This window comes from Cotesia typhae, unplaced genomic scaffold (assembly GCF_013202065.1).
Source record: "Cotesia typhae breed Kobodo isofemale line unplaced genomic scaffold, CoteBio_Ctyphae contig_48, whole genome shotgun sequence".
NCBI lineage: Eukaryota > Metazoa > Arthropoda > Insecta > Hymenoptera > Braconidae > Cotesia > Cotesia typhae.
The window spans coordinates 11,174,411-11,199,934 of record NW_027423756.1 but is presented as its reverse complement, the minus strand read 5'-3'; the positions used below and the strand labels follow the sequence as shown (position 1 = coordinate 11,199,934).

Sequence of the window (25,524 nt, the reverse complement as noted above, 5' to 3'; positions counted from 1 at the left end):
ATTCTCTTCCTCCCCTCCACCCTTTACTCCTTTCCCGGTATAAAGACCGTGCATAAATAAATGTACATTATGTGTATTAGCCCCTTTTTACTTTATAATTTTGAGTTTACTCGGAAAAAATCAAACATATTTCATGCTTTTAAGCTCTATGAAAATCTCCGCTTCGTCAACATTTTTTTTTTTTTCAATCAAAATATTTTCACACATAAAGACTTTTACAAAAAAAAAAAAAAAAAAAAAAATCTAAAAGAAAGAAAAATAGTAATGTATTTAAAGTACTGTATTGTAGCTGTGAAAAAAATTACGTGTATCGTCCGTCAATGGATCCAAATAATCGAGTGATCGTCTGGATGCTGGCGGGCGTGCATTCAAATTAGCACACTCGGCACACGCTCGTTTTACCTTTCGAACAACCATGTCGTTACTTTAAATGCACGGGAATCCATACTCACACGCATAGTATACACACGAGCATGCACACTTGTCCACAGTTGCTCGGTCCGAGGGACATTGAGACTTACGTACTCCGGCAAATGGTGTTAAGGGATGCGCATTTACGTCGTAAAGAAGGAAAACGAGAAACCATACCATACCGAGTAGAGTCTTAAAGCAATTTTAAAGGCGTCTGCAAACGAGCTCACCGGCAGCGAAAGAACCCAACAAACAAACAAAAAAAACTACCGATGGTTATCATCAAGTTTCGGTAAACTTTTTTTTCCTCTTTCTTTTTCTTTTTCTTTTCACCCCCAAAAACCAATTCTCGTGTGTGTTACTTTACAAAGAGGAGGCTGAGAAAAAAATCGATAAGTTTAAACTTTAACGATTGCCGAATCACTTTCATCAACAGGGTGATGTAAGAGATATATGGTTATGGGTGAAACGAGTCGACGGCAGAGTGTAGGTTGAAGCGGAGCAGAAGCACAGCCGCGGGTTCCGCGAGGGTTAGAGAGAGACCTCGGCAGACTCTCGCGGGGGGAGGGCGCCCAGCGATCGATGAAACACCCTCTTCTCCGCTCTCTACACTCTCTACTCTGTACTACGAACCTCCGACTCCAAAGCAACCCCCGAGCAGAGCAGCCGTAGTGGTGGCCGTCATGGCGGCGCATGCAAATCAGCATGGCGCCGAGACGCCCTCCCAACAACCCTCCTCTTCTGTCGTCACCCCTCTCGCTCTCTCTTTCACGGCATTCGCAGTGTGGCCTCGTTGTATGCCTGCATGTCTACCGATACACACCTACACCGCGCCACATTATATATACATATATACGTATTTATACTATACCGAACATACCCGTAATTACAGTACGGACGAAACCAAATCATCGACCGAACGACAGACAAGCGTACCGACGCTTACACCACGCGGGACACGATCTAGGTATTTTGTTCTCCCTTGTCTCTATACACTATGCTCAACTGTACTCTGTACTCTCTGTGACGCTATATATATTTTACATTTGCCACCCTTAACTCCTTCTTTATCTTGTTTTTTAGGTTTTTGTCTGTGTATTTATTTCTCTTTATTCTCGCTGGCTACTGCGCTAGACGTTTTCAACCTTCGTTCTTTGTATTAAGGGGGTAGAAAGGTTTCGAAAGCTCAAAAAAAAAAAAAAAAAAACAACACATTTTTAGTCATTTTTTTTCTAATACGTCGAATTAAATATTTTATGTCATTTATTTAATCGACTAAAGATGATCAAAAAATTATGAACTGATATTTATTCAAACTTTAGATTTTAAATAGTTTAAATAAAAAATATTTACTTATCTATTTTTGATATTTTTTAGGAATTATTCGTAACTAAGAAATATAATAGGTGAATTTAAAAGCAAAGATTAGATAAATTTTTGTTATTGGTGTGTACAAACAAGTTAAGAAAATAAATATCAGAGCGGAAAGTAGTACACATAAATATATGTGCATGCAGCGATACAGCGATACATATAGATAAAATAAAGTAAAGTAAAGTAAAGCTAAAATAAAAAAGTGTATGTGCGTTAAAGTTTTTTCCATCTTGACGACGATCGCGTCTGAGATGTCCTTGAATATCTAATGTATTTTTATCGGCGAAGGATCTGACACACGCAGCGCGAATGGATAAAAAGAATAAGAAATAGCGTTTAAAATAAGCGGATTCAGCAACAGAACCAGCATGAGCGGTGAACTGAAATCTCTTGAGACGCGACGAGAACCCGGATTCCATGTCAACGTCGTCGTAACTATTCCGTAATCGAACGCGCAATTTTATCGAACCTCCAATTAGCTGCGCGGCTCAGGAGCCTCGCAAGCATAAACCGAGAAATCGTTTAAAAAATTCCAACCGTGTCATGTGAACACATTGTACATTAAATAACAGGACGTATAAATACTGCATATGATTTTAAAAATAAAAAATACATTTATTTTGTACTCCCATCGCCCGATAAAAAATACTAAGTAACGCAAAACTCTGACTCGTGAGCAAAAAACGCGGCTATCAATGTCATTAATTTTAATTTTTACATTCTCTTCAACAAATTGATTTAATTCGCGTTGGATAAAAAAATAACTGCAAAAAATTACCAGGATCCATTACTTTAATTAACTCGATTATTATTTTATTACACAATAACGAGGTAACAACAAAATTTTCATTCACATGTATAATAAAATAAATTTGTTAACTATGTATTTATTTATACATTTAAATTTAAATATTAATACATAATAATTTATGCAAATAGTCGATTAAAATATATTACAGATTTATTTAAAAAATAAATAACACCAACTTATATATATATTTTTATTTAATAGTGTGTCATTAAAATTTTTATAACGCTAAAATGAATTCTCCAAGCGGTAATTAATTATTTATTTTTATTAATTTATAAGATTTGATGACCGAGGAATTTAACACTTTAAATATAAATTCAAAAACAGAACTTAACTCTTACTTTGCTCTAGAGAATAAAATATTCAGTTGAAATCTAGATAATGCATCAGAGTATTGTTTATGTGTCTAACACGTTCGCTAAACAACTCTTACTGTAGGTTATACGTGGAAATAGTATGTGTGGGAGGGTGTATACAAGTAAGCGAGACAACGGCCTCGTGCGCGGCCTGCCGCATTTGAATACGCGCGAATAAATGCATAATAATTAGGTCAGTTTTACTAGTCAGCTGATTCGAAGCTTGTGAATACTTGGGGCTTCGGAATGCGTATTAAACAGGCATTTTCTTCACACACACACACACACACACACACACACACACACACACACACGCACACACACACACACACACACACACACACGCGCGCGCGCGCGCACACACGTTTTATTCTCCCATGCAGAATGCAGATTAAAGATTGTTAGTATTAAATATTTGATATTTAATACTTTAAGTAAATATGATGCTATCGCAGAGAAGTAATTAGTGTTATTTGAATATTTATTACCGAATAATTGCTCAATCATAAAAATAATAATAAATGACTGTAAATTTTGATTCCGCTGACGTGTAAATAAATAGACAATAAAACTGTATTGCTGCGGTGTGTGATACATTAATTAATCGAGTTGGTAATCAACTAGTGGAAGTTGTAAAAAATAAAAAAGTTGAGAATAAATTTAAAACAGACAGCCGAGGGTAGGAAAACGAATGACCGAGCAAACGAATGAACGAACGAACGAACGAACTGCTACACTATAGACTACACAGTGTCGTTGGATGTTGGATATACGATTGACGAGGACCAGTCGTCCCCTGGATTTTTATTTCAGTTTAATTATTTCGACGCGGAGTAATCGGAACTGGCTTCGTCCTGTTGAATCGTGTTCCTCATTTCCTCTCTCACTCTCCTTCATTCTACGCTTGGGATCCAGATACCCACGACATTATTCTCAATTTATTTTTATTTCATTCATTCATTTATTTATTATTTACGTTTTTTTTTTTTAATTTATTTTTCCCTCTATTTTTTTATTCAAAATACTTTTTCAATGCCGAGGATCTTGTCTACCTACGCGATCCGCTCGCGGCGTAAGACCGGCATAAGACCAGGAGACGTCTCGCCGCCAATTGCCATTACGATATTATATTTATGACGCAATTATCCGTACGCGAGTCTAACGAAATAATAATGCCAAGAGAGACATTGCTTTGAGATATCTCTGATGGTCTCTTCCACTTCGAGATTGCGTTCTGAGGAATGGAAAATGTCATGAAACTGGTCTCACAACTCGCGACTCAAGTCTCATCCAATACGAGTCCGGTCAATTATTTTTATTATCATTATTGTTAATTAAGATAAAAAATTTTCAATATGAATATTAATAAAAAAATTGACAAATTAATTTTTCAATGCATAAATTATTTTTTTAAAGGAGCGAAAAAGAGACCAAAGAAAGTGCAAGCGAACCGTGAAACAGTTGTGACCTGGTGAACCTATTTTTTAGCAATGTCAAGGTCACAATCCGGACATCCCAGTAGACGGTAGTCCCAGTTTTAGGATAGAGGAGCAGAGGGAAGTCGTATAGTCGAGTCTGGGAGAGCGACAACTCGGGAAAGCATCGGATAGCATGCAGAAACCAGAGTGGAGTATAGTATAGCACAGAGTTTGAGTTGAATTTGAGTCCTGACTCACCAGGCTGGGCACGTAGACCGGGCGCTGGCGTTGCCAGCATAGCAAGCGCCCGTTTTCAGCGTAAGCGTGCCTTCGCTCGCACCCGAACTCACAACTTGCGGGTTCTATTCGCGACTAGGACTTTCATCCTCAGGTATAATATAATGCGAGGAACAATAAGAGAAGAGATACCATACCGTACTCTTACACTACGTTCACGCCGACGAACTTCAGTGCTCGCCTGACACTGGTGATGCCAACAACCCCAACAGTCCAACTGTCTCAATGCGAATTTTATGCAGACACTGACCTTACTTCTGTTTCTAACATTACTGCCGAGTAGTGCAGGAATAACTGATAGCGAAAGTGAATAATTTTAGTACAATTTTTTGTTTTATGTGTAAGTCTTTGTATTACTAAACTGGAAATGATTTTTGGACTTTTTTTGGTTTAGTGTAAAATATTTGAGGTCGAAATTTCTGACAAAGGCGGTAAAAAATTTATAAGCATCAATTTTTTTTAGTTTGGTTTTGAAAAAGAGATTTTATTTATTAATATTATCTTTAATAATAACTTTATGATGTCTAATTACATTACTATCAGTTTTTCTGTCAACAATAAAATTACAAAAAATTTTAATAAAAAATAAAATTGAATAAATAATGAATTTTAATGATTAAGCGCAAGTTTTATACTCTTCTTTATCAAAAATCCACATCAAAATTGAGTCAAAATATTTTTTACCAAACATTCCAATTTGATTTAACACCAAAATCAATATTCAATTTTGAACCAAAAGATCTAGTTGAACATAATGTGGTGTGGTATTAATGTGGATGCAGAGCAAGATAAAGGGGATGAGTTAAGTCGAAGTTAAAAGTAAAGTATCTGAGAATATCGGTGGCGGCTTGGCACAGGAGCGAGCATTATAACCACCGAGACATTAGCACACAATTGAACGGATCTTCCTTGAACGGGATGGGACCAAAGTGGATAGGAATACTCATCTCATACAAATGTGAATGTGCCGCGGTGGTGCTGCGGCGAGGTCGCAGGTCAGACCGCCAACTTGGTGCCCATTGTGTCGCCGGCAGTTCTCAAGTCCGGGCACGCCGTACGCCTGGTACTCCCTTTATATCCATATACTATATACTATAATATACATTACATTACATTACACACACACACACACACACACACACATATATATATATATATATATATATATATATATATATATATATATATATATATATATATATATTTCTAGCAATGCAGTATCGCAAGTAAGGCAAAGCTGAAGCTGACCCTCCGCCGCGGGAGCTACCATTGTTCCGCGTCCGCGGCTTCCACTCTTACGAGTCAGTTTAGCCACGAGTCCGCACAAATCCACTTGGTCATTCCACGTGCGTTTATCGTCCTTTATTTTATTATTATTTTTGGCTCTCTATCTCTCTTCCCTCCGCTGTCCGGTATGCCGTCCTATCCGGACACTGCAACTTTATATTCCATCGGCTATTGAAATATTTTCCTTTGATCCCGGCTTAATGCTGCTTTGTGCCCGTTTAGCTTTCGCTCTACATCGAAATGTATAAAATAAAATCTTTAAAAATACTAGTTTAAGGTAAAAATATATATATCGATGCCTTGTGACAGAGGACATCTTGATTGGACGGGATTAAATTTAATTTAATAAAACGACGAATCACAGTTCGAATTACGCGACCCAAGTAAAGAAAGCTCTGCCGGAAGTGCAAGCTGATACTCGAGGAACGTGGAATTTATTTATCTATAATCCCAGCTCGAGTTATTGCAATTTTTTTTTTTAAGAACAATTCATTGTAAAAAATTCGAATGATTTTTCATTGATTTAATGTAAATAAAATTAAAACTCTGTAGCATTGTACTTTGAAAGCAACTGAAGAGAGTCGTGTTCGATACGAGAAATAGATCAAAACAAATCAAAAGCGACTCGAGTCTTTGGGTAGGAACAAAAAACATAAACCGGCTTTGTATCTGTATTCAGTATATTCATTTGTTAAACGTTAACTTTTTTGCATGGACAAGTAAAATGAGCCCATCCCAAAGACGGGCCGAACAAATACACCAAACATTCAGCACACGGCCACACACGTCGGATCAATGATCAATTATTACCAGCATGTCATTGTCCGCGAATTACACGACGGCAATTGACATTTCGCGAGAGCATTTATTAATAGACCCAATTAATATTTATCGATCACGATGAGTAATGATCGATTGCAGACATTGCTTTTTATGAAATAGTCGGTGAAAAAAAAGGAGTTGTGGTATCAACACTTGAAGTATTTTCAATTTCCGTTTTCACTGGACACTGGACGGGTGACATGGGTTGTATAGACAGAATAAACTGTTAGTACAGTAGCCAGGATTGATAAATAAAAATAAAAAATAAAAAAGCTCCCAGTAACGCGACGAACAAGTGCGCGGTGATGCGTTACAAAAACCTCGACATCGACAGGCTATACTGTGGGAGTCCGAGTGAGAGCGGGAGAGAGAGAGTGATGAGATTCGTTGAGTAGTGATGCAACGATGGGTGGTGTCGACCACCCTCGAATCCGCGAACGGGTTTTTGCTCTGCATTAATTGGCTTCGCTATAAAACGTAAGCGCATCCATGCACACATACTGTATTTTTGTGTGTATGGATAAAATGTGTTAATATATATCTATCTATGTGTATATATAGTTGTACTACAAAGGTATATATATATTGATACAAGCACATAACCGCCCACAGTCGCAGCGCAACAAAATCACCGTTCAAGTCCGAATGAAATAAACTTGATGGGTTCGACGGTTGACCGGTTGCAAAAACTCGTCTCCAGACTACAGACTACTGTCGAAGGCATCAATCCCTCCGAGTTTCTCCATCGTGCTTCTTGGGGAACTGTACGCACTTTCTGATGTCAGAAGCAACAGCGGTGCTCGATTTTACTTATGTAAGATTGATCTAAGTTGTTGTTGTTGCTGATATTCAGGTGGTTCTTCTGCTGATACTTGCTGTTCGCATGCTCTTTGTTAACGATCTCTCCTCAATGTTGTGTCGATTATTTTTCACCGACTGCGAAAACAAAGAAGGTTAGAGAAGCAAACCTCGCAACCGGGTTGACATTTTATGGACGGAATTGATGGACACGGGGTTTGACTAGCTGTCAGTCACTCGGTTCTCATTCTCGGACTTAAATTGTCAATAATTAAATTAAAAATTCGATTCAATTGAAAACTCATTAGGTTTCATTCTATGAGATAATTTTATTTAGATTGTATTCGGAGTAATTAATGATTTTTAATTCCAGGTTTTGTTATGATACATATTTAAAGATTTTATCGAGTGAATTATAAAGCAGATATTTATATCTAAGTTAAATGTGAGTTGATTGAATATTATTTAGTTACTTGAATTCAATATTCAGAATTATAATTTTATTATATTAGTAAGGATGAATTGTTAGAATTTATTTTTGGTTATTGAAATATCTGTCAATAAAAATTTTATAAATACATATTTAGTTGATAATTAAAAAAATATTTAGAAGCTTGGCATCTACAGCATATTGAACCTGTGGCTATGATAAGCCAAAAGTATAACGATTAAAAAATACTAAAAGAGCAGGGAGATTTTAGTGTGCTCTTTTGATATCAGCATCGTAGTATAGCACAAGCCAGAACCTAATACCACGGTCTCTGTATAACATAATATATAGTACACATTAAACGAGTGGTGAAGTGCGCGGGGTCGACTGTCTAAACAGACTTTAAAGATTTGGAAATGTAATGGCGATGGGCTTTGGCCAGATTTGCATGTCACGAGCTTGCATCATATATCTGGATTTAAAGCGACACCCATCTCTCTTTCTCTCACTCCGGCTCTTTTCTTGTTCCCTTGGTGTCGTGAAACCACGCAGTGATTCCACGGCATCGACAGAGGGTAAAATTGCGCGACAAAGGGGCGCAGCTTTCAGGATCAACCTAAGATCTCTTCGTCTGTGCTTTTGTCGACTACTACTATGACACACTTGCTGTTCTTCATACTCATACTCAGGAGTGGAGTATTTTAGTCTACTTCCTACATAACAGTAGCGATAGGTATTATGTGCGGTGTAGAGCGAAACGATAGACTGGCGAACACACCAGAACGTTTAACACCATCAGGATTACCCAATGAACTTGAACGTGATTTATCGAGTAGAAAGAGGCCAACAACTCCCACCATAAAAGGGTGTCTTTTAAAAATAAAATTTATACTTTAATGCTCGAGTAACCATTAATAATAATTAATAGATTAATGCGTTTAATTTTGATTATATAAATATAAACACTCTCGAAGTAAAAGTTCACTTTTAAAAGATACTTTAGACATACATACATATGTATATATTTATCTGTGAATGATATCACGGTCATGATGGGTCAATACAACATAAAATCAGCACTAAAATGTCACGAGTCTTGTTAACGATTTAAAAGATATAACAAACAAACTTTACGATGTCAAAAAAATTTTAAACATCGACTATTAAATACTAAAACAATTAAACAATAAAACATACACGCAGTATAAAATAAATAGTCATTGTAAATGCACAATCACGAGTGTCATCTGTTGTCTGACGCTGCAACCGAATGGAATAATCCCTGGGTTGATATGACACGATAAAATTTGGGTGGGACGTTCGTTAAATTTATAAATTTTTACTGAAGACAATGGACATTTATTTATTTTTTGATCCAGCCGATGCGACATCAAAGCTCAAACTGGAATTTGGATTTCTGGAGGGCAAAAAATACGTTTCTGGTGTACGCGCGAAGAAAACAATAGCATTGTCCAAGTACGGGTATGAAGTAAAAATTTTAAAATAAGTATACAGAAGCTCGGACGACTGTTTGGGCATATTGACAGACTAATGATCGCTGGGAACAAAGGCCGAGCGAGCGAGTCACGTGATATGTGATGAACCGCTTCCGGCGGCGATTCAACCCCGAAGAACTGCGACAACCCAGAACAGGACACACATCAATCAGTTTAAAGTTTGTCCTCGGAGTTTGTGCTCGCTGCTTTAAAGCATTTGAGGACCAGGTGCCCTATACAGCTCTTTATCTTCCTCCTCCTTCCCATTATTTGGGACCGGCAAATCCTCAGATTGAGACTATAGCTGGATGGTAGATGATCAAAGAAAACGGCGAACTTTCGGTTGAAAAAGATACGTCTGTTGAATTGGCCGCGTAAAAAACGTTTATGTTGATGAGGTACCTGCGACAGTCGATCGAATTCCTCGGATCGAAACGTCGCGTCAAGGAATTGGGGATTCGTCTCAGGGAGTTGGTTACTGTGTGTCGGAACAGAACTGCGGGGCCCAGTCGTTAAGGGATGTCCTGTTGGGCTTTTATTTGGACGAAGCAAATAAAATCGGTGAAGAAAAAAAATTTAGAATGGAAAAATTAGTGGGTGGCTGTGCTAATAGATTTAGTAATTTAGTACTGCGGTTTCTGATGACGTTCCGGATGATTTTAACGAAGCCTTGAGGGACCCAAGAGACGTACGGCGACGTCGTTGTCGTTAATCTGGCAAGAGGGTGGAATATCGTCGCCTGGGGGAGTTGACACGACAGTCACCCCTTTTAGTTAACCGAGAGTTGGTAGTCAGAGCGACTTTATACACTAGACTCAATCGTACCCAAAAAAGAGAAGAGAAGAGAAGAGAATTAGAATAAGCGAACAAGTAAAGGCGCCATTGGTTATCTGATAAAGGGCGGAGGACTTTATCCTTTCTCTGACGGTATTCGGACGAAAGGGAAGAAAAGGGTTCGTTAGCTAGTTTTGACTAGTGGTTCCTCGAGTAGGCGTTTTAAATGCATAACTAATGAGACTGTATAGTCTCTATAGACACTGCTCTCGTCGCTTTTACTTTATTATTTATATTAGTCAAACTCTCGCCTTGAATTGTCGTGCTATCTATTTTATATAAATTTATTTTATGTCTGCATCATTTAATCGTAAATATACAAAAAAAAAAAAAATTTATTTTGATTCAAGAAAAAAATTTTTAAACGTTCAAGATTTTTTTTCTCTAGAACCAAGTTTGATTTTTTTTTTTTTTTTTCAGCGAACTTGCTTTCATTTTTAAGACTGGTATTTATTATTTATCGATGTTATCCTGATAAGAGATGAGTTATACTAATGATATTGAATAAAATAACTTTTAAACAGAGTGAAATGTGTCTTGGTAATAAATGAAAATTAGCTTTGGACATGAAGCTCATCTCCAATTAAATCGACAATAATAATAAGTGACACGTGAATAATAATTACCGAAAAGTTACAGTACAGTTTAACTCGGTTATTTAAATGCGAAAATCTGTCGTCGATGCTCAAGTGTCAATAAACATTAACTAAAATGTCAAAATATATTTTAAAGTTCTACCAACTTTTAAAAGCAAATTCATGTTTTATCAATTGTATTTATATTTATATTTATATATGACAAGTTTTAAGTGAAATTAAAGTTTCATTAACGTTTAGGTTTGCAGCAAATGTTGTGGTTTCTCACCACAGAAAATTCTGAAGTAATTCCACCGAGCAAAGTGAAAGATAGTGTGTTGCGGTTAAGACGAGGACATTATGGATTTGTTGTGGTAAGTATTATGTTTATGGAGGATAGAAAGCCAGTAGAGACACTGGTAGTTGAGGTAGGTCTCGAGCAAGACGAGTTTGAGGCTAAGGCTGTAGATAAGTAGAGGGAATTGCGGGATACAAGCAGTTGCTAATGAGACCATGTGTAATTAGGGAGCTCTCGCGGCCTAATGAAGCGCTTATACCTTAACTCCCAACCCTCCGACACGTATACAATATATCTGTATATCTACACCGTACAGGTAATATGCGCAAGCGCGCATGCTCGGCAACTATTATGCTCATAAACCTCGAAAATAGTTTGGTTAGGTTTAGTTCGAGTAAATAGAATTTCTGATTAATCTAGTGCAGAGAACGAGAGAGCAGATCAGAGCAAGAAGGGCATCTACTTGCAGTGTAGTTGATCATGCTTCCAAAGCAAACTCGGAGGATCTTAGCAAAGGGCTCTTAAGATGCGAACCATCTTCAGTTTAAGCGAAAGGAGAAGAAGGGTGGTGCAGATCCTGAGAAATAGAGGACAAGAGATACACCTTCGCACGACACGCTTTCGTATCTCTCAGACGGACCATTACAGGATTAACCTTTCAAGGATATTGAGACCAGCACGAGCGAGATTATTCGACGAAACACCAGGAGCCATTATTTGTAGACCCCATTGCTTTAAGTCGATACATAAATTATCAGTACACTCAGATTTACTCTTCTTATCAATGGAAGTTTTTTTTGTTTTATTTTTTTCTTCGAGTCAAAATATTTTTTGTAAACAAAAATTTATGTAACAGATTTTTAATTTATTGCGTTTTTTTATTGTACAATAATTATATTAAATAAATTCTTTTTAATAAAAAATTTTTACAGAGAAAATATTTTAATTAAAAAGAATATAAATTTTTAATTTCTTTTATTGGAACTTGATGTAAGTTATGATTAATGATAACAAATGTTTCACAAAACGTTTATAAATGAATGCTTGAGATATAAAAAAAATTTATTCGTTTTTAATTTATAAAATAGTGAAAAAGAAAAGAATGGTAGGAATTATAAATGTAGGCTGTTATCTCTCAATTCACTCAGAGGAAGCGCAGGAGCAGAGAGTAGAGAGTAGAGAGTGTCTTCTCTTTGGTCTTTGGTTCGTGCTGGTGAGGTTTCTCTGCTGGCGGCATGGAATAAACGCGATCAACTTTTTTCTTTCTGTTTTTTTTTTTTTTTTTTTTTTTTTATCACTCTGTTACTCTCTTTCATTCGTTTGTGCTGTTATTCTTATTTTAATTCTCATCTGTCTTTAAGCCACGGGATCGTGTGGCTCGGCGACACACGAGAGGGAGGCCAGGGGGTAGATCGAGTACCAGCAGGAGTAGACACGGCTACTGGAATCACGACTTAGTCGTCTCCACTCTTCACGGATCGAGCCCGTTATCTTTGCCGATTTGCATATTAAACTAACTCACAACGCGCGGCATATTTCAGGGCCCAACTGGATATGTTGTGTGTGCACTCGTGTGTGCCCTTGTTGCCATCAACTGGGTCCACGAAAAGGACCCTGTAATCGCGACCAGCTCCTGGCGAAAGAGGATGCTTAGAGGATGCAAGATAAAAAACCGTTCAGGTATAAAATGGCTAAAATAAATATAAATATAAATATAAAAATAATACAAATGAAAAATAAATACATTCAGGCAACTGGCTGATAAAAAAATCAACATTTTTTTATTTGTTTATTTATTTGCTTTCCAAACCGACAACTCTCAATGACTAACTTGTTTCCAATATGCATTGATAAACCCGTTTGTAAAAGGTGCCGCGGGGTTCGATTACACTGATGCGCCTTTAACAGAAATGCGACTCCTTAATTGCCTAAAAGAGACATTAGACTACTAGTAGCTCCAATGAAAAAATTATTTAAGAGGACGAAACAGTTTTACTTGTAGAATTTTTTAATTTCGTTGATTAAAAAAAAAAAAAAAGATCAATTTAGAAAGATTACTTTTATGTATATAAAAATATATAATTATTTTTTTTATGACGACTGAATTTTAGTAAGAGTTACACAAGTCAAAAAATGTAATATAATTTTTTATAATTTGAAGACCTTGAAACTTAAAATAACAGCTTACTTCCTCGACATATTAATGTTGATAATTCCTGTATAACTTTAAAAACACCGTAACACGGAAAAAGTTGTTGTAAATTATATGTTTAATAACAATAAGTGAAAACAATGGACTACCTGATTAATCAATGAATTTCCATTTGAAAACAATCAATGTAAGATAATAAATTTAGTCGAGTTCCGATGGGATAATGACGGCAAAGAATTTTATCAAATGTTAAATGCTAAATTATTGTAGTTTCACGTTCTTGATTAGTTGTAAGTTATTTAAATAGCTCGGTATACATTTAATTTAATCCATTGAGTGAAGGACATTACTCGAGCACCGAGATTTAAATTTAAATTATACTTAAAAATGAAAGTGTTCGCTTTGGTGGTTTTAACTAATGGTTTGTTCATACTTTTAATGGGCGAATCTGAAGTGAGTACATTCTAATTTCGAAGCTAGTAAAATTTACTATCATATTCGTGAATCTTTTAGGCATTTTTGATAATAAAACTTTACTCGCCCCAAAATGAACGCAAGATTGTTTTTTTAAATCAAGACATGAGAGAGAACAAATTTCGTGAGTACAATAAAAATTTTATACATTTTTGAATTATTTTAGCTGACAAGTTCTTTGCAACCAAAACTAGGCCTTTTTCAGAAAAAACGACTACTATTCCTGTCAAGACTTCTTTAGTTTCGACATCAACTAAATTTGAACCTGGTAAGTTTTTATTTTATTAGTTGTCGTTAATTTTTACAATAAATGTTATTGCAGATGATTTTGACGTTGATGGTTCTGGATCTGACATTGATGGTTCTGGATCTGGTAGTGGACCGATCAGTGGAAGTTCTCTTTTAGCCCCAGGAGATATAGACAGTGAACTTTAAATTATAAAAATTTTTATCTTACCTCAATAAATAAACTCACAAATTTTTAATGCTTGTCTGACATGAAAAAATATTCATAAAATTTAGTACTTTTTAACTTAATTAAAAATATACATGGAAGAAAAATTGATCGAGTGCCAACTCTTCTGAAAACCTGAGAGAGTTCTTCAATAAAAATTTTTTAATGACTAGTTTCAAAATTAAAAACAACGACACAAAATCCATCACTTCTCATTCGCCAAACTGAAAATAACATATGAGTTCCAATTTTCGATGACGCCTTATTTTCTTGTCTCCCACACGTTCTTCATAAATATTCACAGCCGATCGTTTTCACAATATCCAAATGTCTAAAAAATAAAAAAAATAATAAAATAACAAAATAAAAAAGGATATCACAATCTCCGTGGAAATTAATGCGTTGCACGTTATTATACCCCAGCAGACAGTCCAACAATAAAAAAAAAAAAAATAAAAAAGATGAAAAAAAAGTCCCTACCACACCCCGACAACATCTTAATTCGTGATAAAAGGTATTAGGAGACGAAAGCTGTTTGGGTGGCTCCTTTTCGCACTGGCGGGCTCACCAAACTCTCTTACATTTATATCCTCTTTCTCCTAGCAGAGGACTTGTACCTCTGGAGCAAAGTTCCTCAGCAATAAACCTCCAGTGTCCAGCGTATACTCACAAGACACGCAGCCCAACTCTTTTTATTCTTCTTAATCATCATCTTCGTTACTCTTCCAAGTATCCGTGGACCGCGACAAGATTAGCATCATTCTCGGGGTTACACGCGAATGGGACGACCGACCAATAGCCAACCGGACTACTGGCCTTTCCTCATTAGTAATTACCACCTTCGAAGCCGAAGACCAAAAAAATTTTGAATAAAACGTTGACAAAACAAGAGAATACGTTACTCTGCCGAATCAAGATTGCTTTTGGTTTCTGTGCTGCCCCTAACTCGTTTATTTTCAGTAGAAAAGTATCAAATACTTTAATTACATTCAAACAATTTCGATTCTATAATTGTTATTATATTCGGAATATTCTCAAAGCATGTATCATAATTACGAAAAATGTTTTCCTTCCTATGTCTGAAGTATTTATTGACATTTATTTGTTTTATTTATCATTCATTAGAATTATAGGATGGGTATTGTAAATGCAAGGCACGTTTGATACTCTCGTGACTCTCATTAGTCATTAATGCCACGAAACTCGTTGAAGCGCAAATCGGCATCGGGATACTGGCCGAGTGCCAGTCTGTTGATTCATCTTCGTTTGCATCTTCAATAAATGCATTTAACTCTGTATATTTATATCGACAGTCACATATGGATAAATATAAGTAAACAAAATATATATCTATAGATACAGATATATCGATTTAAAAAATCAATTGAATAGAATGACTGTTGAATTGAGCCGTTGAATATTAAGTAATTGAATTATTAATCAGGTGATTCAGACTGTGTGAAAATGTTGAACAAAGTTAAATATAAATATATACTGGATTGAATTGCGTACACTTGCATCTGGCGCTATCAAAAAGTTCAAGAATCAGGTCTTCTGCACGTTGATTTTTTATGACGAACTGTATTTATAATTAATTGTATGTTACGAGTTTAAGTTACAAGTTATGTATACATATTATGATGATCATTATCATTATAGTTATAATTAAGATGAACGCGTTGAAATAGTTATTGACATGTTGATGATAACTTTTGGACGTTTTAAAAACCAACAGCCGGAATAATAAAAATAAAAATTAAATATTACAGCCTTAAGTATGTATAATGTGTGCGATATTCAGGTATATATATCGGTGGAGCTATTAGTGACGCACGATGCTTCAAACGTCGGCACGTGTTCACAATATTATTTATTATTTATGCTAAATTATGCAGAGCCGGTCCACGCGGCCACTGCACCAACCAGCTTGCCTATATCTGTTCTGGTGTATCCTCGCACACTGGATATGCACATTTAACATATTTTATGTACATACATACCTGTATTTACGTGTATAAATCTCCATCCAAAGAGTTGTAAGAGTGAGACGCGGATTAATATTTAGTACATTCTGGTACCGCTTACGCTGTCGGCCGTATTTATATCAATTACGTGTCATTTTTGTCGACTGCGCTAATTGTCATGTAAATGTTTTACGAAATTCTCTTCTATTTGTCTTCTGACTTTGTCAGTGTAGTAGAAGAAGTCATTGCAAACCTTGGTTTTAATTTAAATTTTATTTCAACTTTAATTTGAAAAAACGAAAAAAAAAAAAAAACAGTGAAAATGAACAGATTGATATCCAGAATCTTGAGAATTTTCTTCAGTACCGGCGGTAATTGAGTGAAAAGTCTGAGCAGCAGTCGACCCAGAGGAGTTGGGTTAGCTTGGAGTCTAACGAGTCTCGACTAGCACTTAATTCTTCATTAGCAAAGGCCACAGTTCGTTGCGGAAGAAATGAAAAATGATCAAACTCTCGATTTCTCACAAGTAAATTACTTTTTGATTCTTGTAGTACACTGCCTGCTGTCTATTTTTTATCCATTAGGGCTTTTATTATTACTATTATCATCATAATAAAATTCGTATTTTAGAAAATTAATACTACAAATATTTTAAAAAATTATTAAATGATTAATTTTAAAATATTCTTCGATATATTTGAATAAAAATTTTAATATTAAAATCAACAAATATTAAATTAATAATTTTTTAGCTATAAAAATATTTTTCAAAAATGACCGCAAAAGATAAAAACCTTGTAACGCTTAAACGATGAGAAAAAATAAAAATATTGTGAAAAATAGTGTAACAATACTGTGCAGATATCCATTTATAAATATATAGGGTAGGTATGTGGGTATATAGGTGTGTAGGCGGATAGAAGTGTGATGATAGAAGGGGTAGTTGGAATAGAAAGCAAAGTTACTGACGGCTCGTTCGAGGTCCCAACGGCGCTTTCGGGTTTTGATAAAACGCCTAAACATCAATCGGACTCGAAAACTGGCCTGTAATTCGAGTTCCATTTTCAGAACGGGAAAACAATCGTCTTGACGTAGAGGAGGAAGTTAACTCGGTAGTCGGGTCAATAGATGACCGGTCGGGATAGATGTTGGAGGTCGGGTGATGCATCCGCTGAATATGTATGAGCCCGCGACACCCCATAGCACAGAGAGACCGAACCACTATCTGTGGGTGATAGTGGGTATGCTGTATGTCTCGCTGGGGTCTAGCGGGCGGGTGGCACGGCAAGAGGGTTGACACATCGAGGGTGGCTGCTGGCTGCTAGCTACAGAGGAGTCTGCCATGTGTAGAGCAGAGGTACCGTACTACTCAGCTCGGTACAGAGATCGCATCCCGGGATTCCATGGGAGCGAGCGAGAATCATCCAGCTACAGCGGATCTGTGTGCATGAGTGCAGAGTCGAGCGTGGAGTAGACGCGGGAATTCGAGCCAGATAGACGGAGAACGCCGACAAGAGACTGAGAGAGAGAGAAAGCTTATATCGCAAGAACCACCCCAATGGAAACTCGAGCAGAGTCTCACCCATCATACACACTCCTCTGACTCCTCTGATGCCGCCACACCTCGTAGTCATAGCAGCTCAACATAACACACACATACACTGATTCAACGAACCGAGTTACATCCTTGTGTGCTGTGTGCTCACCTCTCAGCTACAGAGAACTGTCGCGTTATCTTAGGAGACAAAGTTACGTCGTAATTCCTTCGCGAACAGATGCCGATGGTTGCCTCGCGTGTAAGACTATGCTTCTCACCTCAAACTCTGCTCTTAGCAGTCTCTCTGACCTCCTACTTTACTTCTTGTCCTCTATTTCATTGTCAGATCATACTGATGCTAACAACCTCCGTTAATATCTAACAAAAGTTACTTTATACTCATGATAAAGATATTATTATTATTATTAATGTTATTGTTATTGATATTATTTCACAGTTGGTATGAATACGCGGATTTTCTGTTGTCAGCTATCGATTTAGACAACATTATGACAAATGGATTGCTTGTAATTGATGATGATACTGAGGCTGGATGATGACTGATGAAAGAGGTTTAGGAGAAACGGTTAAAGATATGCCGATAATTCAGCTTTTCAAGGGATAAGGAATGAGGGCTGAGGCTGAGGACGAGCAACTATTTGGCAAGGGGTTCATCTTCCGATGAGAATGCTTTAATATATATGATCCACTAAATAGGGACGATGGTTGCAAGTGAGCGATGAAACCCACAAAACACCATGATATATTTATATATATTGCTGGGATTAGGGCGCATTATAGTTTTAAGCTCGTGACATCATAATGCTCAGGGTTCTCAATTGCCTTAATATCTCCTACTGTGTCTTCTGTCACTTGCTAATTACAACAATTAAACTTGATAAATAATTTTATCTGGGAAAAAATCCATTTATTAATTATTATTGATGATTTATTAGTGTCAAAAAATTTATTAGTAAATTTGAGATAAAGGTTTTTATTTTTAATTTGATTTTCTGAATGATGAATTAAAATAAATTTTTTTTTTTTGTGTAGAGAGCAAATGTAACTTTTATAATCATTGTAATTTTACTTTTAATTCGTGAAAAGAAACTCTTAACAGCTGATTGATTCACCAAAGTTATTTATTTAATAGCCAATGTATTATTTAATGTTAACCCTTTTATTTTAGTGTTAACTCATGCACAATAGCACGGCTCGTTGAGCGTCACTGTAGCTCCGAGGGTGCTAAATCGCCACAGTAGTCTCGCAAGGACTGTAGCTTAAAGTAATATAAATATATACTGTACGTTTATAGAGAGGCGTGAGGAAGAAGGGTTGATTCAAACAAGGAATGCTATGGGATTCTCGCGGGGTTTTGTGCGATGGTCCGCCGCGTGGTTGCTTTCTGTATCTGTGGGTGGAGTTGAGGGTGATAATACTCAGCTCTTACTGCCAGAGAGCTATAAAATATATCCAAGGCAATGAGAGTAAGCTCCGTATTGCGCTGGGAGTAAAGGAGTTAAGGGTGACGACTTGTTTAGCCGAAGGGAGCACCAGCCGCTTCATTACCAACTCAAACTTCATTTTCAACCCCTTCTTTTCTCTATAGTGTATAAATATACAATTGCAAGAATTTAGTGGAAAGAGTGAAGAGATAGAGAAGATACGCTAGTCATCAAAAATATCAGATGATAATTACCGAAGATTTTCTTTGATGATTAATAAGCTTAATGACTTATTTCAAGTGAAAAAAATTTTTTAAAAGTGTTTTACTATTGCTGGCAAATCAACGAGACTCGTTAGATGTGTTTTTATTCACTTGTAAGTCAGTTTATTTATTTTTTAGCAACTCGCAGTAAATTAACAATAAGAGATTCTTCACAGGCATTTATTGGCCGCGCCTCGTGTATGTTTGCCCATTAATTACGCGACGACCGAAGAAGAACTCGGGGCTTTTTATTAACCGTCTACTCATAAATGATGCATCGTGAATTATCCTGCCGTAATTTATTTTTATTTTCAACTCAAAGGTTACTTTAAAAAAGTAAACTCTAAGATGTCTTGAAATAAATACAACGAGTTAGTGATTTTATTTAGTAGTTTATACACATAGAGGTTTTTTTTTTTTTTTTATTGCGCCTCCGGTATAATTATTTTTTTTTTTATATTACCAAGTCTTTAGTAGTAGGAAACAATTCTCTAAATGTAAACGCCGTTTTTGTTAGTGAGACTCGAATGGTCGATGAAAAAAAAATAACACACGGTTTCCTGGCGTATAAAGAAAGGAATGAAGATCGTAAAGCCAAAGTGTCGGTACTCATTTAAAACACCATGCTGTATGGTTTGGTGTATGCTAGAGATAAATATATATATATATATATATATATATATATATATATATATATATATATATATATATATATATATATATATATACACTGTGCTGTTTTAGTCGGGTATTATATTTATTTGTTTTTTAAAATAAATAGTGGCTGTATAAAGTAATGTGATGTGATGAGTATGGTGTTTTTGCGAGGTGGATCACGTGTGATACAAGAATGAGAATAAGTTTATAAAATCAAAAGAGCAATGAAGTTGCGGCATACATAAGAAGAGGGAAATAACGCGGTAGTTTATGGGATTCTAAAACTCTCGTAAACTGTCGTACGTCAAACTTTTCAATTTTATGTTTCAACATACTGGTTTTTTTATTTTTTCAAGTTACAGTTGTCATCCTGGTCGTTTCCACCATTTAAGGAGCTGAGCGCATGGTCGCTTACGTTTTTTCGGTGGGAACAGTATAGTAATAGAGAATAAAAATAAGAAACTTAACTGGTGGAAAAGTTTTAAGTATGGAACTATATAAATTATTTCTAGTTTTCATTCTGAAATATTTTCTCTGATTATTATATTTTCTCAAGGAACAAAACAAAATAAAATAAAAATGATCGAAAGATTTTATCGGTAAATTCCAAACAGACATATGTCAAGAAAAATGTTTTCATCTGGACTGTGTTACGAGAATCGAGAGCACATTAGAAGACCCCATAAAAGATACAATCTCGATAGAAATGCGATTAAATTTATAGGAGGTTGAGGATGCAATCGGACGCTCGTTCACACGTCCGTCATTAAGACCACCGAGTGTCTTCCACCCCAGTGTGTACGTGGGCTTCTCTGTGCTATATTTAACACCAGAAAGAGAGCGAGAGAGAGATCGCGAACCAGACAATTTTGTGTGATACTTGCATCACAGACTCGATAACATCTTAATAGAGATCAGCGGTGCTTTGAGAAGATAATTTGGTTTTCGATGCGGACAGCTGTCGTCTGTCCGGCAATTTCGATCCTCATTTCAGGGTTTAAGTCCCTACACTTTACTTTAGGTGTGATCAGCTTCTCCACGCCATTGATAACACTGATAACATCTCGTTTAAAAATTACAATTTTAATCATAATAATCATGATAGAAAGAATTGTTTTTATTATTATTTTTTAAAATTATATTCAAATAAAAGCGCTGTAATATTAATGGGCTGAAACGAAATATGGAGCCTTTGAGCATTGGAGAACATCAAGGATAGCCTTCGGCTTTGGGTTGTAGATCTACATCATCGTGCTTCCCGTTCCCATCGTCAGTGGTCTTGTAGACTCGCGGGCATGTACAAGTACCAGTAGCTCAAGTGCCGTACTTAGCGAACCGAGAATCAAGTGGTCTTGAGTGAAGCATTTGATGTGCTTAGGCAAATGTGCCGTCACCCACTCCCCACTCGCAGCATCCACCATCCATAATCTACAACGCTGGTTAGGTTGTAATGCAAGTAAGTGATAAGTTTATCAGTGGTAGTTTTTGTGATGGGGAGGTGTAACACACATGTACATATAGATGTAGTTTATGATACATTCATGCATAGACGGTGAAGAATGTGCGCAGATGAGGGGGATGATGTGAGTATCGGGCCAGAAGGGCGTGTGATGTATTTGTAAAGAGGTGTCGGGTTGGAACTAAGAAGGCCCGGTTGAACTTGGTGCCCCGGGGGAACATGAGCAACGGGCCAGCAGGGAGAGGTTACAGATAAAAGAGAATTGTATAAAATGGGATGCAAAAGAAAACTGAGAAGAGATGTGTGGGTAATGGTAATACATCCGTGGCGAGGATAGCTTAGAGAGGGAGAGAAGAGGTGTAGAGGGTGGTTAGCTGGTTGGAAACGACCCAGAGATGGAAAAGAGAAAAATTGGTGGATGGTTGATACCCTCGGGTGATGTAAAAGGTGCTAGAGGCAGTCAGTTACCATTTTCCGAGGCTTGACAGAATAAAAATATGAAAAAAAACGTCTCTGAACTGAAATTCAGTACCTTAGAGTTGAGAGTTAGAGCTGGATGGTGTTAGCGGTGAGCTAAAAATAAAACTAAAAAAATGAAAAGTGTGTGCCAAGTGGAAGTGGATTTTGTTGGAGAGTATGGCGTGTGTTAGGGAGAAAAGTCGAGAGTCGTTCCTATCTGTCAAATTTCATTTCACGCTTCCGAGAGTCGTCTGGACTCTACGACGGGGGTAGATATGGATCTCTGGTGACACCTCCGTAACCAGCAGTGAAAGACAGTAAAATTGAGATTGTACTCTTTTACTCAACGTCATATAGGGTGACACGCTTTTCGCTCTCTCTCTTTTTTTTTTTTTTTTAGTATAGCTTGAATATAATATTGTTGTTCGAGATAAAAATCATAAACTCGTTTATACTTTATTCTAAGCCTGATGAATCTGTGTATTCATAAAAGTTTCATTATATGGACACGTCAGTTCGTAGATGACGCTAAATAGATAGAAATCCAGATAAATCGTCGAGTTCAGCAGATTCAAACAGTAATTTTTAGTAGACAGAAAATGAAAAATAAAAACATTTTAGTATGATGACCAGCAACATGGTCAGCAGAGTATTTCAGTTAAAAGTGGGTATCGATCGACGGAGACCTTGATGGTCTCATATCATCCCCGTGTTCTCTTCCTCTATACTCTGAAGGAACTTTTACACTCCGAGCACGTACTCGGGGGCAAGAACCGCCGCAAGCTCTTCCTCTTCCCTATGGTTCTCTTCAAGGAGCTTTGCGCCGTCTCTCATCCAGTTTTATTCGTTTTCCTTTGAGCCGATCCGCTACCTTACCCTTATTTTTCTTATACTTTTTCTTCCCCCGGTTTCTTTTCTTCTTTCTGTGTCCTCAATTATCCATTGTATATTACCAAGCCACTCTGCGGCTCATTGCTTAGCTGCGAGCTCTTACATTCTTATTAAATTCGTCCTAATAAATTATTTTTATCACAATTTTCACCAACAATCATCCTCATTGTTATTTGAATGTCCGAGTGCATGTGCCAATGGAGTTGCATCCTGGTCAATCATAATTCCAATGTAACCTGCCAGTCAACGTCTGAATAAGTGCCTCAACGTGATCCCACTCGGAGCTATCGGATGGCATTGTAAGCTTGGATGAGTCGATGGTAGCTAAGTGTAAAACGGAAGTTATCGCCAGTCAGACAATAAGCCGAATATATGTAAGGAACAATGCTCATTCTCTTATTGCTTATTGCTTATTGCCTCTCCGACACTCCACCAAGGTGAACCGATTATGGCGAACAATCATCGATAATCAAGGCCATGTCAAACAGATTTGTCTACCAAACCGCATTTGGCTCGCAGTGAATTCCAAGGTAAATTTTCGAGTCCAAGACATTCAAGCAATCCACTGTTGTTTCGATGCTCGCAGTGCCGTTCACTTATCCCAAATTCCAACAACCGGATTGTCTTGAATGCCAGAATGATCTCAAGAAGACGACAATGGAAGTGAAAATCAAAGTTGAAAATTGAATTACCCGTTAGGTAGTTAATCATCGCCCGATACCCAATAACTGTTCCATAACCAAAATTATTTTTCTTTCTTCTTTTCTTGTTTATTTTTCCACCTTCTGCGTCTCATAAATTGGTCCCTATTCCCACGGGGCAAAGTTAAATCTATCACCAATAGAAATAATAACAGAAGCAGTAGCAACGATGATAATAATAACAACGATAACAATAATAGGGCAATATCGCGAAGGAAAAAATTACCCGTGCATTAGCTTAAGGGCCACCGGGGGTCGCTGGTGTTTCCGGGTAGGTCATAACTATCAGTACCGAGTTGGATCTAGCTCTTACGAAATATTACCAACTATATGGTAGTAAAGTCCAACTAGTTAGTGTGTCCTAGTGTGGGTTTGTGTGTGTGCGGGCTAACCAGCGGTCCCTGTTGGGCAATAATGCCCTTCTTCGTAACGCAGTGGCACAATATCCTTGGTTCTTTATAAGAGTATAGGGCAAATAGATCACATTGCCGACTAATAAGCCGTTTGGTGTGTGCCGGGCAGCCAACCCTCTTTCATGCAAGCCCCAAAATATATATACTTTGTCGCTCTGTTTTCTTCCGAGCTAGTTTTACTGACTTATCCGGACTTTTTTCGCCACCCTTGGCACAAAATATCTATATATATGTACACATATAATTTTTTTTATATCAGAGCGTCCCGCCGAGTCACGTTTCCCGTTTTCCTACGAAATTTCAGTCGTCCATCAATTGTGTAAGGCATAGCGAGTCGTCGAGGGGCGTCCAGCATTGTCATGGTAATGCGTATGGCAATCGATCCGCCTCATTATGTCACCCAAAGAGACCCCGAAGTCACACGAAACCTCGTGCCGGATTTTTTCACCATTTTTTCATGGGAAACTCTGCGATATACACCAACATAATACAATATAATATAATAAGTAGAGAATATTCTGCAGCGCATTGTTGGTTGATCGTTCAATCGCGCTCAATGAAAGAGAATAAAAGCTCAAGTGGTTTTTTTTTTTGCAGGCCAATTGACTGATTATTGTAACTCGAGCCTCCTTACTCTACAAATAAATCGTTACCAAATCGTAAATTGCCCAATAAAAAGTCCTCTAGAAAGTCGTTGCAAGTTTCTATCCAGAGTAACAGTGACAACTACTAACAGAGAAGCGTTTTTGTCAGGTATTTGAAACTATAAAGGAGATAGACAGTGGTAGCTCTGAAATTCGGAGCTAGCTCGATTACCCGACTAATTATCTAGCGGGTACGATAGGCAAACTTGATCTCGTTTAGACAAAGTCTGCGGTTCTCGTCTCGTCCTTTATCGTTTGGTCTCCTCTCCTCTACTGGCTGCTGACAACCCTATAGCAGGTCATTGTTACCTCGTTACCGTACCCTTAAACGAGGTCCTGCGGGCGAAGGAGACCAGAGCAGGAGAGAGCTAACTTGAGTGTCTTTGTTAGTACTGTGGATGTCTAACACTCGAGTGGCTCGATCAATTCAATAATGTCGAGGAAAGCCAGGATTGCTTTCTCCTCAGCTCAAGCTTCGGCAATCCGAAATTGGAATAAACTAGGTATAAGATAAAATCAGTTCTTACAGGAAGAATTTTATTATGTATTATCTAATCCACGAAACAAATAACTCCGCCGTTTGGTGAAATATTGCCAGTGATAAGTTTTGTTTTTTTTTTTCTTTTTTTCATTTTATTTCTGTCGGTTATATTATCAAAGCGAATTCTATATTCGATCAGAAAATGTTTGTGTGAAAAAATGTTTGAAATATCTCGGTAATGGGATTCGGAAGAGGCTCTTTCGGAGATATGTGTGTGAGTAAGACAATAGGGCGGATAGGAAGATGGTCTTCTGAGCTTAGCT

General features: G+C 37.0%; 2 protein-coding genes across 3 annotated transcripts in view; both read left to right on the top strand.

Moving 5' to 3' along the window:
* LOC141529740 (uncharacterized) overlaps positions 1 to 25,524 on the top strand; it is a 178,111-nt gene that overhangs the window by 92,024 nt on the left and 60,563 nt on the right. The window lies entirely within an intron of this gene.
* On the top strand, positions 13,655 to 14,685 carry LOC141529622 (uncharacterized). Its single transcript, XM_074246257.1, has 4 exons — positions 13,655 to 13,812; positions 13,873 to 13,957; positions 14,039 to 14,101; positions 14,156 to 14,685. The coding sequence occupies exons 1-4, from the start codon at positions 13,747 to 13,749 to the stop codon at positions 14,266 to 14,268; spliced, it is 327 nt and encodes a 108-aa protein (XP_074102358.1). The 5' UTR covers positions 13,655 to 13,746; the 3' UTR covers positions 14,269 to 14,685.